Here is a 16,862-nt window from a genome sequence, read left to right on the forward strand (position 1 = left end):
CGGGTAGAAATAAAAAAAAAAAGATTTGTTTTTATAATAGAATACATGTACAATTTTTTTTCTGTATATTCAAAATAAAACTGTCCGTGAAAATTTAAGCCAGGTGTCTCTGAAATCTGTCTGGGTAGCGCCTACTTTGTTTATATACAGTTAGAGGTTGACTCGTGTTTATATACACAGTAAAAAATCACACAGAGACACAGGGTTGCATATGCTACCGTAGTCATACCTCCAGGCTAGTTTAATTACTATCCCCCGGTTAACACCAGTTTGTACACATGACAGGAGAGTTATAAAAACGATCTAAATTAATCCGGCCATACTGAATAAATTTGTTTGAAGATTTTGATGCAATTTCAGACTTTTTATTATGATGTTTTTAAGAAATGCATTTTATTTCCCTTTTGTTTAAAACTGTGAAATAAGATTAAAGGCTACTATATATATGATAATGTTATGGTTTAACCATTTATTCATTCAAACTAGCGGTTATTTCTCGACCAATTCTTCGAAGTCGACCTATTTATACTTTTTTGTTTTTGTTTTTGCTAAAAACGGGCTCCTTCGTCCAGTAAACAGGATCGACCTAATTTTCGAAAAATATGGGAATGCTCTGGACACAGCTTTTAAATGTAGTCTGCTTTGACCTTGACCCTTGACCAAGAAACTTTTGTTAAGGTTGCAGAACTCTGTAGGTGAAGTATTAGCCAGAATATACCAAGGGAAGAGAGGGATTTTTAAAAAAAAATAATTCTGTTATGCCCTATAAACCTTAGCCCTAGAAATGAGGTTTAAGATCACTGCACACCCTCCACTCAAAGGCTTTATTTGAATAAAGTATGAGTTTGATTGCACAAAGAGAAGAGAAAATAGTAACCTTGGATGGACAGACAGATGGACAAGATCAGGCTATGTTGAGAACATATATATGCACTGGAAACAGATTTTTTAACGTAGTCTAACTTGACCTTGACCAAGAAACTATTGTTAAGGTTGCTGCACTCTGTAGGTCAATTTTTGAGGACAAGATATTTGAAAAATCCTGCAATTGCATTTTAGTTAAGAATCTTCTGATATAGAACAAATTTTAATTCATATTTTTACATGCTTTGATTAAATGACAGCAAAAAACATTCATATTAAGCAATTAACAGATGAATTTTATACTCAAACTAAACAGAAGCATCAAATTTTATTTAGCATTGCTCACATTCATAGATTAAGAAGTTTAACAATGAAGTATTTTATAAGTATAAAATATATACACTGTACTAGTATTTCACATTGAAAATCCATCAGATCATTAGTACATCACTAGTACTGAACATAGAAAAAACCATTTTCATGTGATGCAACCCTCTGTAATACAGCATATCTCATCATTATGCAAATGTTTCAAAGTTTAAAGTATAACTACAATGTGTTAATCAATGTGCATATTCCACTGCACAGTTATACATGCATTAGATTTGAGTCAACAAATTTATTCTACACAATTTTTGGTGTACATGAAGATATATCCTATAAAAGAATATAATAAAGAATTAAATGATGAAGCGCATGTTCTGCTTTGACTTTCATTTTTTTTTTACTGTTGTCCAACATGAACTGACAATAAATAGTGACTACAAAATAACAAATCAAATATCTTTCTCTTCATACATCATACTATATGGAGACCCCTCACTTAAGACAAATACTATATCAAAATAAACAGATTAAAAACTCTACTTAAAAAAAAGAAATAACAAAAAGTTTTGGAAACTTTTAAATCTATATTTCATATAGCACTTTAATATAAGAAAATCATGTAAAATATACATGGATATTAAATATTTTATAGAAATAAATCAAATAATTTCAAAACAATGATCGCTTATCTCTAATACCTGGTAACATGGATTAAAGTCATATAAAGCAGATGTAAAAATTGCACCAAAAATATTCAAAAGAAGTGACTGGCTCCAGCAGCATATATCTGTCGCTGCTGGATCTCTAGAATCCTAAAATCTTTCAAATGAAACCATAAAATCAGAAATGTTCACAGTAAATTCAATCTACATCATCTGCAAATGCAATAGTTTACAAATGTGTAATGGACGTACTTTTGTGTACAAAGACAATCTGAAAAATTCCATTGCCATAAAATATCAATAAAATATTTTGAGACTGAATGATGTATTTATGTGAGTTGAAATACACATGTATAAACAAAATTATAGTGATGTGTTTATGATTAACACTTTTATAATGAACATAACTTTATTAGAGATTTTTTTTTCAATTGGCAGCAAAGACAAAACTTTATTACATGAAGTTCTTATTTATATTTCTGCATGAAACCAGCATGGAATTGTTTAAAACGTTCCATCATTTCTTTAAGTTTATCCACAGGGGGTAATATTGTTGTCCTAAAAAAGAAAAGACTACCGGTACTCTAATACTCTAGTACAAGTTATTATACATTGTATGTCAAATCTACATTTCATCATTAATTGAAGAAAAAAAGCAAGACAATTTTATGATATTCTCTGTTTGATGGATATGTTTTAGGTGTTGATCCCTGATTTTTTTTTTTACCTGAAATGATAAGTTCCTGGTTGCTGTCCGAATCCTGATCCAGGCACCACACAGATTCCAGTACTTTCCAACAGATCAAAGCAGTACATTGTGTCAGCAGGCATACCTCTTTTCTGAAAATGACAAATTGAAAGGCATGAATCAAGATCTACAGCCTCCAAGAGACTTTTCTTTTATTTGTCCCCTATTGGTGAAATGGGGGGGGGGGGGGTTTACAATATTCTTTATTGCGATTGTCCAGACTTCTTTCATGATGATTTGTAAAACTGATTTCATTTTCAAATATTTATGCCATGAATATTTTTACTTCAATCACCTGATTTTAGTGTAGTTAATTTTTACACGCGACTCATTTCAGAACTACAGGGGTATTTCGTGCAGGTCCTACAGTACCATTTCATCCAACACAGTAATTATCACTCATCGAGTTCAACCTGCATTATTTTTTATCCAATGATTTTAAAGTAATTGATTCTTAAAAATCTTGTTTCCATGATTAGGGTAGTGCTAAGCCAAGGCATCTTTTTATCTATTTACCTTTGCCTTGTTTTTCATTGCTTTTTAAACAAGAGGCCTTCAGGCCTTAACGGTCACCTGAGTACCATAGCCCTTAGACAAGTCAGAGAGTCTCATGTTTGCATTTACGCTTCATTTTGAAGTATAAACCCTTATCTGAGACTCCTTGAACTGTAACCCCCAGTTTTAATATTTGATGGTGAGGGAGGGAGGGGGAGAGGTTCAAGAGTTGGAGGAATCTGTGATTATCTATATCCTTGCTGAAGGGGCCAAAAATTGTAAACTTTTTGTAAAAAGAGACCTGTAGGCCTTTAATCGTCAATCTTTTATATTATAGCTTTTTTATAGCTGCAATCTTTTATATAGCTGCAGGTCTGCAATTTATGATGCACAAAAACTTGTGTTAGTTTTGGACTAATTAGTTTTATTTCTGAACCACATTCTATACAAATATTTGATTCCAAAAATCTCCTCGGACATTTTACTACATATATCGTCACTTAACTTGCCTCCAATATTCTTTTAAATGCCATCACAAGCCCCGTAAAGTTAGTAATATGATACCTAAAACAGTGAGTTCACTGCTTAATCTACAGACGTTGTCAGCCAGTTCCACCCACCATCCGTCGTTTCGACACCTATCCTGGAAAGCCCTTGAGGTAGTGAGTTAGATGCCTTCCAGCTCTGCACTACTCTTCTCCACCATAACCAGCATGATGACTTCTCTGCTGTTGTTGACAGTCTCCATAGTCTTGCTTTATTTTCTTTCCCCTTAATTCCCAGGGCTGTCATTGCTCTCCCCATAGACTGGGCTGGGAATCCTCTCAGCCAATCTCCACTGGGAAAACCCATCCATCCATCCCTTATATGTCGTTGTCTGCCAGATCTTGATACTTAACTACCTCTGGTAGGCCTCCTCACATTTCTCTTCTCATGCGATCGTAAGTTCCACCATTATAATCTTTTTACCATCCTGAGATCATAATACAATGTCAGGGTGGAGATTGGTGTGTATAACGTCTGGAAATACCAGCTGTCGTCCGAGGTCTGCCTGCATCTCAAATGATGTTGCTGAATCCAAGATAGACTTCTTTTCCGAGGGTTTCTTGACTGTTGTTTGCCTTCCTTCACAAAGTTGATATATTTACTGTCTCTCTTCTGACCTCTTTTCTTTTTCCGTTCCTTCTCTATGATGTCAGCTAGCTCTCTGAGTACTTGGTCATGTCTCCATCTGTACCTGCCCTGTGTCAAAGAGACATATCATGATGATAAGATGTGTTCCAGAGTACCTCAGTTCATATTTTTTCTGTAAGGCCCCAGGTTGTGTAGGTTGGTTGGTTGGTTGGTTGGTTGGTTGGTTGGTTGGCTGGCGATGGCAGCAGAGCATACACTGATCTTAAAAGGAACTGGATACGGTGTGGTTCCATCCTCCAGATTTCTCCCCAATTCAGCTTCCTTTTTGATGTTGTCCATCTCGTCCATGCACCTTGGCTTCCCATTTCTGTTGCTCTTGCCTTTCTTAACTCTTCTTCCATTTGGCGGATCTCTGCCTGTACCATTCCACGAATCTCAGTGTTGTTGCTTTTCATTTAGCTTTCTCTGTGACTGCTTCCTAGCCCTTGTCTCCCTTCTACTACTGTGCCAACTATATCTGCATGCTTCACCTGCTTTCTGCCTGTGGCATTGGCTGACCATTTCCTTCCAGTTTATATTTCTATGCCTGCTTTCTGGATCTTCTCAGTCCTCCGAATCTCTTAATAAGAGAACTAGACAGGCTTTGGCAACTTTGAATTCTTCAACCAAAGATGATATTGGCAGCTGAAGTTTGGATGAGACACTATACAGTCCAAGACTAGTAAAAGCATGGTGGGATCCCTAACCACCTTTGGATGAATCTGTTTACTGTCGTTTCCAATGCTTTCACTGTCTTACTGGAGACCTCATAAAGGGTTAGAGGCCATAGTAGATGAGGCAGCAGGCCATGTTGGTACATCCACACTTTAAATTTCCCCGGCAGCTCAGTCTTGTCTATGTTCTTGATTTCCTCTGTTACTTTACCTTCCAGTTGCTTGATGTTTCCCTGGTCCTTCAGTCAAAAAACTTTTGGTAGGCACTTCATGGGTTTGTCCACAATAGATGGTATCTCCTCATCTTGTATCTTTAATGCAATCTTCTTTGTTACTTTCCCCTTCATTATAAAGTAATTAGGCTTCTTGACTTCTGGGGCTTGATCTTCATTCTCGCCTATACTCTATCCCGAGTTTTTGCTTCCACCACTTTTTGCTTGATATTTCAATAACAGTAAATACCTTTGTGCTCAAACTAATTTCATCCACTAATATAAAAAATGTCCAGATGATCTGTTTTGAAACGCCCCCTCTACCGCTTCAGGTTTCAATACACATCCCGAAATATAAAGTCTACGGAGATTTTGCATTGCAACAGCCATTAATAAGCCCGGATGATAACGTTAAAAGATTGCGCAATGTATTCCGAGTGTATTCCGAATGGAGAAAAAATGTAAACATTCCCCATTATAAATCTCCATAAGGAATCTGTTTTCGTTCCTGTGAATTTTTCTGAGTGGAAAGGGAAAAAGGGAAAGGGGATATCTTGGATATATTCCCTTTTAACGATTTCAACTGTATTTCTTTCACAGGTATGTGTAATTTTCTTAAAAATCATCAAAAAGCGATGGAAGCAATAACTTGGGACAGACTATAGCTTACCGACTCATCAAGGGCATCAAGTACCTAACGTGCCTGGACGTGTGTTGTGGTAGTAATGATAATATCATCTATGCTATGAAGCCTCTTTTTGCAAGTAGTCTTGTTCCTGTCGATGTCTGGGGGCCCTTCGTTTCCTGTTCTGCGGCGCCAAATTTCAGATTCATCCCCATCACGAACAGAATTACTGAGATGATGTTACAACCTGTTGTTATTCCCCTTTCTAGTCTCTGCCATTCTGTTGTGAAGCATCCTACTGTGATTCTCTGGGATATACATGTATTGTCAAAATAACTTCTGATTAGTCCCTGGATTTTGTCCGGTACATGATAATACTGGAGTGCTTTCATGATGAGTGCATGTGGAACAGAGCCATAAGCATTTGCCAGGTCTAGCCAAACTGCTGTTAGATCTCCATGGTTTATTCTTGCTTATCTGATCAGCTGTGTTATTGCAATGGTATGTTCTAAGCATCCTGGAAATCTGGGAACTCAAGCTTTCTGTACTGAAGTGTCGATATGTCCATTGTTGGTCATATACACTGTCAGTCTTTTTGCCAATACAGCAAAGGTCTTTATCTATAAGCTAAGAAGTGATATTGTCCTAAACTGACTATTTTTTCTGGCATCTTTTTTCTTTGGTACCATGACTCCCTCTGCTTTTTTCCAACAGTCTGGGATGACTCCTTTCCTCTATATATATGACCTTGAGGAGTTCCCATAGTCAACACAAGAGCTTTGGACACTTCTTGTAAACTTCGTATGGAATCCCACTCTGTCAAGGTGCTGATCAAGATCTTGCCTCTTTGACAACTTCATCAACTTCCTTTCACGTTGATTCTTTGTTGTTTAGTGGTTCTACTTGTGGTACCCTTGAGCACTCTCCCAATGGCTCATCTCTTTGGGGGAATGGTTCTGCCCTAAGTGCTCTTCTATTTCTTCCTTTGTACCTCTCAGTGCACCTGTCTTTTCACCTTTTAATGCTGCTTTTGTGACCTTCTATGGGTTTTGGACGAAAGCTGTTCATTTCTTTGCTCTTGTTCTTCTTCTCTTTTTTTAACTCTCTGCATTCTGTAAAGACTTCAAACAGATCTTAGGGTTTCTCTAAGGTGTTGTAGTCCTTCTTTATCTCCTATGTTTGCTTTCCTATATTGCTTTCTGAGTGACCTTCACTCTCTCCTTATCTTGGCAACTTCCCCTTGTATTCTGTTTGGTTTCACTGGCGCATTACTCTTCAATTTTGATTCCTCTGCTCCAAATTGTTTTTTCTTAGTGCAAATATGCTTTCCGGCAGAACTCTGATCTTCCTCTCTACATTGGCATGGAGAGCTGAGTTCAGAATGTTTTCTAAATCATCATAAAACTGGTTCCACTTGGTACTATCACGCATAGCAGGCCATTTGATCCTCTCCTTCCTGTCCATTCTCTTCAGATCTCTTGTGAGTTTGTCACCCCCTCCAATAAAGCTTCTTCCTGTGACTGTGCAGCCGCGTAGAGGTCCTCAGTACTTTGGTGTGTCTCCTGACTTTGAACCTCCTGCATCACACCAGCTGGATATCACCGATGCTTCTACCACTGTTAAAGTAACCGGGTGTCAATTTTCCTTTAAAGATTTGGCATTATTATGGGTTCTAACTCTTTACAATCTCTTTATTTGGGAACAATATCATGGATTTGCATGATAGAAATCTTATTACCAGTACCTTTTTTAAAATAAAAAATTGACAGATAAATGTAGTCCTACTTGCCTAAATAAAATTTGTAAATTTTTTTTACTTTTTATTGATAAAGTTACAATTTTGCTCAAAAATGCAATCAGAATGCAGGATTTGGCTGTTTATTTCCAAAATTTTTCAGGGGTGGCCCCCCCCCCTACCCCTGCAGGAGGAGGAGGTAACCCCCTCCCCCACCTACTCATCTCGTCGCTCCGCGACTCGGCCAGCAGCCTTTGGCTGCTGGTCTACTACCGGTAATTCATGGACAGGGCTAGTAAGAAATATAATATGGTAGCCCTGCAGGCAACCATGGATTTTAAGTTAGTGTCTACCCCTGAATAAGGTATGCAACTGTAGCTCCCAGGTCCTTTATCCAATTTTTTTCAAACCAGGAGCTACAGATCTGAAGGTATCTTTTATTCACAGTTTCATTTGCACTCAAAATGCATACAGCTATTACTACAAGCATACAATGCAACAAATATGAAAGTAGATTTCCTAAAATAGAACACATTCAATTAAATATTGCCATACATGCCAAATTGTGAAAATCTCTAGGGGGGATTTTACGTGCAACAACATTTTTCTAGAAGGAAAACTTGCGGCATTTTGTTGTGTAATTGGTTTGCATAAACTACCTTTTGTGTTTCTTGAAAATCATCTATCTGTTTTTTTATCTATTTATCATTTATCTTAGTGTGTTTATCAATCAATCAATCAATCAATCAATCAATCAATCTCCTCTTTCTTGCCAAGGGACAATTTACCTTGTAGTTTTCAAGATGAAGTTAAAAATTGTTTATGGACGACACACAGTTCACTGTATGGCCATAATTATCCCCTCCCCCAACAAAAAATAGAAAGCCTCAACTTCTGCCTCAAGGGCAGCAAAACATTATTAACACAATAACAATGCAACTTCTGCCCCATTTGCAGTAAGATATATGAACATACATGTAATAACAATGCAATTAGTTTACCTCTCGTGACTGTTGATACCGTATAGGCGGTTTTTTTTGGCGGGAGACAAATTTGGCGGATTTGGGCCAACAAGGTATACCATTATTTTGGCGGATATAATCGAGAAATTCATGTACTTTCGCAAAAATCCTATGTCACCATTACAAGGAGGTAAAATTTTACGTCAAACCCTGGCTTCACACACTTTGATATACTGAACAGAAATAACTAAATAGTACTAAATATATGCATGAAAAAAATATACTTTCTTAACAATTGATTTTACGGTATATGACTTTGTTACTGAAAAAACCGTTAATCAGACAATTATCTGCACTTGTACCCAGCGGCCCCTTTGTACTCCATAAAGAAAAGAAGACATAGCATCAAAACAAACAGCACAAAAACAAGAGCATCAAAATAAACAGCTTCAATTGTCTATAACAGAGCAAAGAACTTTTATACTGGCTGGGGAGTCCTTTTTTATACATTAATAAGGTAATGCCTTGCTATGGTTTATATGGTTTTGGTGTGTGCAACTGCCATGTTACTCAGCTTGTCTGACATACGTCACTGAAGTAATTACAAAAGCTGCTGCCTTTGTAATTCCAATCAATGCATTGTCTTTCTATTCAGAACTTATTCATTTAAATACCATAATTGAATATATAATGAAACACTGCTTTTAAATCCAATCATCGTAAAAACCTGAAATGTCCAATAGTTAGTAATTACCTTTGCTGCTTCAATAGCAGCCTGTGGCATCTTGATTTGAGGAAAGGCATACATCGCGCCCTGGACAGGGTTACAAGACATCCCCTCCAAGGAATTGAAGGTTTCTGCCACCAGATCAGCCTTCTCCTTTAGTTGGCCTAATACCATGTTCTTCTCCTGTTTGAATTTGAATTGAGTTTGAATTTAATCATTTGCTGACCGATATATTTCTGTAACAGTGAATGTTGGTTATCTCAAAAATCATAGTCAATTTTCAGTGATAAATAATGATAAGTATGAGAAGCTTTAAATATATTCCATTCCTATCTGTTTATTCTTTTTATGTTGTACAATTGCTTACTTTTACTGCTTTTCAAACTGGTAGCATGCATGGTCCTTACAAGTATGATAATAACCAGGTTCTTGCCAAGTGCATACATTGTACATGTTTATAATTAATAAAGTAAAATTTAACAAATTAAAATGACTTAAGAAATAAGACATCATTTTCAAAAGGAGGGTGAATACCTTAATGAAGAGTTCATAGGAAGGTTCTCCTGGTTTTGGTGGGTTCACTACTACATCCATGGCAGTCTGAGAATCAAAATTAAGGCAATCTTAATGACATTTATAAGCCAACGTTTACCAGAAAAGAAAATGCATAATATTAAACCTGCATACACCTAAGGTAATACAACCTTATCACATTGATAGTTCACATACTTCTAGTGAGAGTTAATGTGTAACAGAAATCTTAAACAAACACTATTTGTATTATGTTTCCATTTATTAAATGAATGAACACAAATTAACACACACCTGTCCAGAGACGGAGGAGCAGAGCTTTGCTGATATAGACTTGACCTGCATGGCTTTAACAGCTGGATCCAGATTGATGACCTCACAGTAGCCTCCTCTAAATCCACATCTATACATACAAATAAACAATAGTACATCAAAACATGATAGTTGTCTGAAAGTGTTTGTGTAAACAGCCAATTGAAATGAGAAAATAAAGAAAAAAAAACCCGCTTAAACATAAACAGGAAATTTTAAGCACATTTCTCTACCATTTCTTTCTCTACTAGACTAAGTATCTAACTGCTACCGTAAGTCTAAAATGACATCAAACTTAATTCCAAATATAAACCCACTGGTAATCATCTTCAATATTTAAATCTGATATGTGATATTTTATTATTACATACTCTCCCATATATCCTTTGGAAGTAGACATGAAAGAAGCAAGTTCCATGTCTTTATATTCTGGGCCCATCTCCATCAGAACTTTCTTAAAGGAGTGGAAAGCAGATCCCTCTGCATAAACATTGTGCTGGTATACCTGACAAATCATATAGAAGTTGTTATCATATAGAACTAATGGTATGATACAAGCTGATTTTGGGGTGGATCTTCAGCTAGTTTGACTACATGGACTTTATATCTATAGAAAATGTCAAATTCAGTATCAATTTCATAAGTTTTGCCAATCAATACAACTATTTCTTTAATGGCAGATGAAATCATTTTGCTTGAAAATTGGTAGGTACAGTTAACACAACTTCTCTCTGTTGTCCATGTGTCACATTTGCCAATTATGGCCAAGGCTATTGCCACTAGTTAAATAGACAAGCTTCATGTTTCTGATCTGAATGCAGAACTTATTACTCTTAGTGGGAGGGGGCTCAAATAGTTCCAAAGAATAATCTCTTTTACCTCATCAGCCATTAAGAAGAGATTCTCCTCCTTAGCAAACTTGATAATTTCTTCAATATTTGGCCGGGATAAAACTTGACCTGAAATATACATGAATACATACATTGCATAGGAATGCACCAGTACATAAAATGACAGTGTAAAATAAAAGAAACAGTACATACACCAGTACATAAAATGACAGTGTAAAATAAAAGAAACAGAACATACAAAACAGAAATTGTATTGAAACAATTTTGGAAGAAGGAAAAAAAACAAAGAAAAACAAAGAAAGTTGAGTAATTATGTAATTGTAAAATAACACCAAATAAGAATGAAGAAGAATACAATGAGAGAAATATGAACAGTTATACTCAGACCTGTGGGGTTTCCTGGGTTTATGATGACAAGAGCCCTGGGGATACAGTGCTTGCGAGCCTCATTCAGAGCCCGCCTCAGTTCAGAGGCATGCAGTGACCAGGCATTTGCCTCATCCAGGTAGTAGCTGATCTAATAAGAAACATATTAAGATAATTCCATTTAAATAACATTTAAAATAATATAAGATGATGATGATGATGATGATGAAGAAACTTCATTTTAAACAAAAAGTTGTCAATATACATCCAGGCACACTGATTGTGTGAAGGCATGTCAAAAAAGAATCTTAAGAACTCTAAAGACAGAAATAATGGACAGAATTAAAACGGCACCATCATACATTGTAAATACTGGTACTGGCATTTCAACAGGTCATTTTAAAGAGGGTCATAAGAATTGAAATACAATACATGACACAGAATAAGTCACTTACTGGGTAAGCATTATATTCAGCTATGGTGGCGGTGTACAGCGGGTACTGAGGAATAGGAATCATGACTCCAGCTCTCTCTGCTCCGTCCTTGCCAGTCATCATCAGCTTCATAATGGTCTAAAAATAAACTCAGGAATAAAAACTGCTATAGTGGACAAAGTGGATATCTTGTTGCATATGTTGATTGATATCTTGTAAAGATTTAAAGGTGATAGTTTTGTGAATAAGATTTTTTTTACTCTATAAACAAGAAGAAAAGGTATCCCTACAAACTGACCGAGCAACAAGTCATTTAGCAAAGCAACATATCAATAATGTGGAATTAATACATACTGGTAACAAGAAAGTATCATTCTCCTAACATGGAAATGAATCACCAATGAAAGTATTGTCCTTTTGAAGCCAGTAACTGTTTAAAGGGGGATGTGCAACCATCTTGTACATTTGAGGATAAGAATGTAAACATTTCTGGAACTTTTACAACTTAAATAAGCAAGCTTAGACAATTTTCTCAAGAAATGGTTGTAGAGAGGACACCAATGAACCCCCTTGAAATTTTTTAAAAATTGTAAATCTTCAAAATAAGTCTGTAGCTGCGCAGTTTGACAAGTGTTCTGAGGGATTAAAAAGGCGTTGTCCTGATCTTGTATGCATACTTTTCAAACAAAATGACATGTAGGACTTCATATTTATTGCTTGAATATCTTTTGGCAACATATTTGGCCAGTTTTGGGCAGAAAAATACCTATATTAGAGATGTTTACATTCTTATCCTCAAATGTACAAGATGACGGCATATCCCCTTTAATCCTAAAGGTACCAGGTCATTGGTACTTAGTGTAGTGATCATTGTTTTGAGTAATGAGATCTGCATTATACATGTACTTGTACATATTTCTGTATTGATTATTTAACATAGAATGTAGCCAACCTTGATACCATCACTTGCTCCTGTGCATAAGAAAATGTCATCAGGGTTTGAGGGGTGTCCATCTCGCTCTGTGATGTACTTAGCAACATCTTCTCTAATCACTCGCACCCCTGCACTATCACTGTATGCACCTAAATGTTTCCACATTAAAGTCATCTTAAATCATGAACCTTTTTCTTGAAAGCACAAATGTTATTTCTACATAAACATGAATTGTTAGCAAAGCTTAGCAAACTGATTACACAGGCCCAAGAATGAGAAATGAGATGTTATGTAAGTTTTATCATTATTCAAACTGTTCTCGGGTAAAGCTATAATCTAAAACTAACAAAGTTAATGCAATGTTAAATCTAAGGAAGAGGCAACACTATATTGATAAAATATTTGACAGGTTTTAGGATTCTAAATATTAAATTCCAGATTAAAACGTTGTTGGAAAATGCAGTGAAAGTTTCGATAAAGATTACCAATGCTTTGTCCCCCACAGCCATTCAAGATTCTCTTTGCTCTCTCTTTAGCATCTTTTGGATAGTCAGGACTGTTCATCAAGCGATCAGGGTCAGTGCACAGTGCAACTACCTACATTTTTGTGAAAGAAAAAGTCAAAAGAGTTTTTAAAAGATGGGGAAAAAAACATCCAAATGCATGTATGTCTATCATAATGGTTTAGCTGTGAACAATTGTATGCTACGATAAATCCCCTCTAATACTATTGAAAGCTTATGGTATACATTACCTGTCGTAAGAAAGTTAATGGTTTTTGACCAGTAGCATGGCAGTCTCCAATGTTAGCCCTGATCACATCCTTGAAATTTTTCTTAATACCCTTAGAATGAGAACAGAGAATAAGTTGAAGGTATGGTACAATTTCTCAAACTGTATATCCTTTTTGAGATGTGGCCAAAGTAGTTATGATTGATAATTCAAAGTAAGAAATGTGATACTTTATACATGTATTTGTTTTGTAGGTGAAATAAATAGTTATACTTGCTAACAATACAAGTGTGACTGAAAACCAAATAGCAAGTTACACTCAGCAAGTTATAAGATTCCATCTACATGCATTACTATGCCTAAAAGAGCTTAGTACTCACAAATGACTTAGAAGTTATTTGTGAAACCAAGTAATATGAAATGAAATAAGGAAAAGTCATCCTCTACATTTAGATTTGGAAAATATCTGAAGCACTAGAGAAATTAATATTTATCTCCCGGTAGCCCTGATGCAGATTTGGATGAAAGCGGTTAAAACTGGATTTTGGACAATTGGGCTTAAAATATATAATGAAGTAATAGGCTCATTCGACATGCATAATGTAAACTAAATCAAATTAAAATCAAATGAACCGTACAGTTGCAGAGAATGTATATTTTGAAGTTTGACATCAAATTGCATAAGAGATACTTGTAACCGTGTACCTTTTTCAATTCCTCCTCAATTTCCCCAGCCCGTATAACTATTGGACCGCGGACTGCATACTCCATATTTTTGACAAAAGGGTTCATATTATCCACAGATAAAACCTTTTGGCGTTTATTTGATGCATGGAAGCGGCATGTCCCGTTCATATGCCCAAGGGCACTTACAGAATTCACCGTCCTTGCACACATCCATTTAGGTGCATGAAATAGGGAAAGGCGCATCATTTTCCAAAACTATATGTAATTCTATGGAAATATAACCAAATAAATGGGTAAATTTTGATGTCAGTATTGCAAAGTAACCCTAGAGTGAATTTTACACACCAAAACAAAACTGCGACGAAAATATAATAGGAACTGCACTGATGGCACGTAATAGATGAATATTTCTGAAAGACTAAACAATTCCGGCATACCTGATTCACGGGCAAGTGAGAATGCCTAAATAGTAGTATGCTGAATTTCCTCGGTTGTTTTTTAGACTAATTAAAAGCTGTAGCCTAGGTATCAAAAATACGTTACGTTTGTTTTATAGGCTTAGGATATGCAAACATAATGTTCAAGGAAACTGTTTTACAAACGGTTAAAATCGTTCAGTCAAATGATGGTAATCAAGGACCATCCAATATCATAATGGAACTGGAGCTAAACCATGGCCAATGTTTTAGAATGACATAGATCAAAGGCATAGACAGCAGCAAATGATAAGATAATGAAGGAACTTTCAAAATGCGACTTTTGTTGTAGAGTTCCTTAATGTTTAATATTTAGGTTTTAAATGAGATCTAGTTATTGAATGTCTGAATTTGCAGGAATATGGTTATGAAGAAATAAAATTGTTTTTAAAAAATGAAGAACACATAATTATGTTAAATATTGAATGGTAAAACATTCGATGCTTTTGAGGTTACCCCTTGGTTTATGGCCGCATCCATCTTTGATACCCAACGTAGTAATCCGTAAATAAATGTAAACTGGAAATGTCATTGGATGATAAGCAATGTGCATCATGCTTGATAATAACAGGTATTGTTGTAGTTTGTTATTTTATTGAGTCTTTGGAAATAAATATGTTGTTGTATGGTAACTAGATATATACAAAAGAAAAGTAGAATTTCACAAACATTTTTTTCTTGTGAATATTGGCATGCATTTAATATGATTTGACAGTTCTTAGTAAAAAGAGGTGTTTGAAAATGGATAACTACGGGTATCTATAAATAAGAAATATTTCTTCCAAGAAAGACCGATGTTGCTCTGCTTTTATAGAACAAGTAAATCTAACATCATATATTTGGAGAAAAATTTATTGAATAAAAATAAAATTGTCTATAGAAGTTGCATCTTAGGATTTAAATATGTTTTGTTCTTTTAATTAATTTTTCTTTTTATGATCACGGCAGAAATGTCCTCTAGAGTATGCATTTACATGATCGAAACGGGAAAAATGCCATACAATCTTGATCTTTCTGACCATGCACACGATCAAATTGGAGAAGCAACATCACTTTTACAACGTATATTTATGTCTTTATTTCAATATAATATTATTTGTCTTTCGTGTAATACGTGAGAAATTATTATGTAAATTTTGACCAAGGTAACATTTCAATCCGTGGAAGTGTTTAAATAGCGTGGCGCAGCGCATCGTGTGTTATTCGTTGATATCATTTTGTCAGCACCCAACCTACAACTTGAAAATGTCTGGACGTGGTAAAGGAGGTAAAGTGAAGGGAAAGGCAAAGAGCCGATCATCCCGTGCCGGACTTCAGTTCCCCGTGGGTCGTATCCACCGTCTGCTGAGGAAGGGCAACTACGCCGAGAGAGTCGGAGCCGGTGCCCCTGTGTACCTGGCCGCCGTTCTTGAGTACTTGGCCGCTGAAGTGTTGGAGTTGGCAGGCAACGCAGCCCGTGACAACAAAAAGACCAGAATCATCCCCCGTCACCTGCAGCTGGCCATCCGCAACGACGAGGAGTTGAACAAACTTCTGTCCGGCGTGACCATCGCCCAGGGTGGTGTTCTGCCCAACATCCAGGCCGTGCTCCTCCCCAAGAAGACCCAGAAGCCCGCCGCCAAGTAAAAAGTCAGCTCTGTCGACTTTTTTGTCTATACCAAACGGCCGTTTTCACGGCCACCCATATTTTTCGAAAAGATGCCTCTATAATATGCAGTGTACATGCACATAAGCATTTATATAAAAAGCACACGTAGATACACGCTTCTTAGATTATCGAGACAACGGTATATATTAGCGTGCGTGCAGTTGCTTTCAAGAAAAAAGAAACACACACACACACATTAATTTAAAACTGTCTGTGTTCAATATTTTGATTCCGATTTGCACATTCTATTTGTATTTCGATTAATTTCATTTCTATTACGCTGTCAATTAATATACCATCCTCGTCCCTGACTGCATGTAATCAACGTTTTCCCCGATTTAATTTTGTAAAGGAAATCGCCAGACTTTAAAAGAGAGAGAGAGAGAGAGAGAGAGAGAGAGAGAGAGATAAATAAATATAAAAAAAATAAATAAATAGACACTTGGCGCATATAGATGATACAGACTATGGAGAAATTCACGTGAATGTTCGCACAATTTGCGTGCTGTATATTTAACCAGGTCGTTAATTAATAACATTTCTAACTGAACTGATTTTGTGTGCTTGGATAACGACTTGTCGTATAAAAGGAAATATACAATTCTAGGTTTCTGTGTTTATATAACTGAAGTGTTTGAAACCCATTGATAAGAAACGTATATATATACACACATGCATACTCTGTCA

The 16,862-nt window shown here is 36.0% G+C and overlaps 2 protein-coding genes across 2 annotated transcripts; one reads left to right on the forward strand and one right to left on the reverse strand.

Moving 5' to 3' along the window:
- Window positions 1–1,179: 1,179 nt before the first annotated feature.
- LOC105330743 (alanine aminotransferase 1) lies at window positions 1,180–14,731 on the reverse strand. Its single transcript, XM_034480108.2, has 13 exons — window positions 14,070–14,731; window positions 13,387–13,476; window positions 13,118–13,229; window positions 12,651–12,781; window positions 11,720–11,836; window positions 11,286–11,415; window positions 10,927–11,006; window positions 10,419–10,552; window positions 10,030–10,138; window positions 9,739–9,804; window positions 9,232–9,387; window positions 2,581–2,693; window positions 1,180–2,411 (listed from the first exon to the last, which is right to left on the reverse strand). The coding sequence occupies exons 1-13, from the start codon at window positions 14,295–14,297 to the stop codon at window positions 2,321–2,323; spliced, it is 1,557 nt and encodes a 518-aa protein (XP_034335999.2). The 5' UTR covers window positions 14,298–14,731; the 3' UTR covers window positions 1,180–2,320.
- A 970-nt stretch (window positions 14,732–15,701) lies between these two features.
- On the forward strand, window positions 15,702–16,547 carry LOC136273867 (histone H2A). Its single transcript, XM_066079581.1, has one exon. The coding sequence runs from the start codon at window positions 15,773–15,775 to the stop codon at window positions 16,151–16,153; it is 381 nt and encodes a 126-aa protein (XP_065935653.1). The 5' UTR covers window positions 15,702–15,772; the 3' UTR covers window positions 16,154–16,547.
- The last annotated feature ends 315 nt before the right edge of the window (window positions 16,548–16,862 follow it).

This window comes from Magallana gigas, chromosome 3 (assembly GCF_963853765.1).
Source record: "Magallana gigas chromosome 3, xbMagGiga1.1, whole genome shotgun sequence".
NCBI classification, from domain to species: Eukaryota; Metazoa; Mollusca; class Bivalvia; order Ostreida; family Ostreidae; genus Magallana; species Magallana gigas.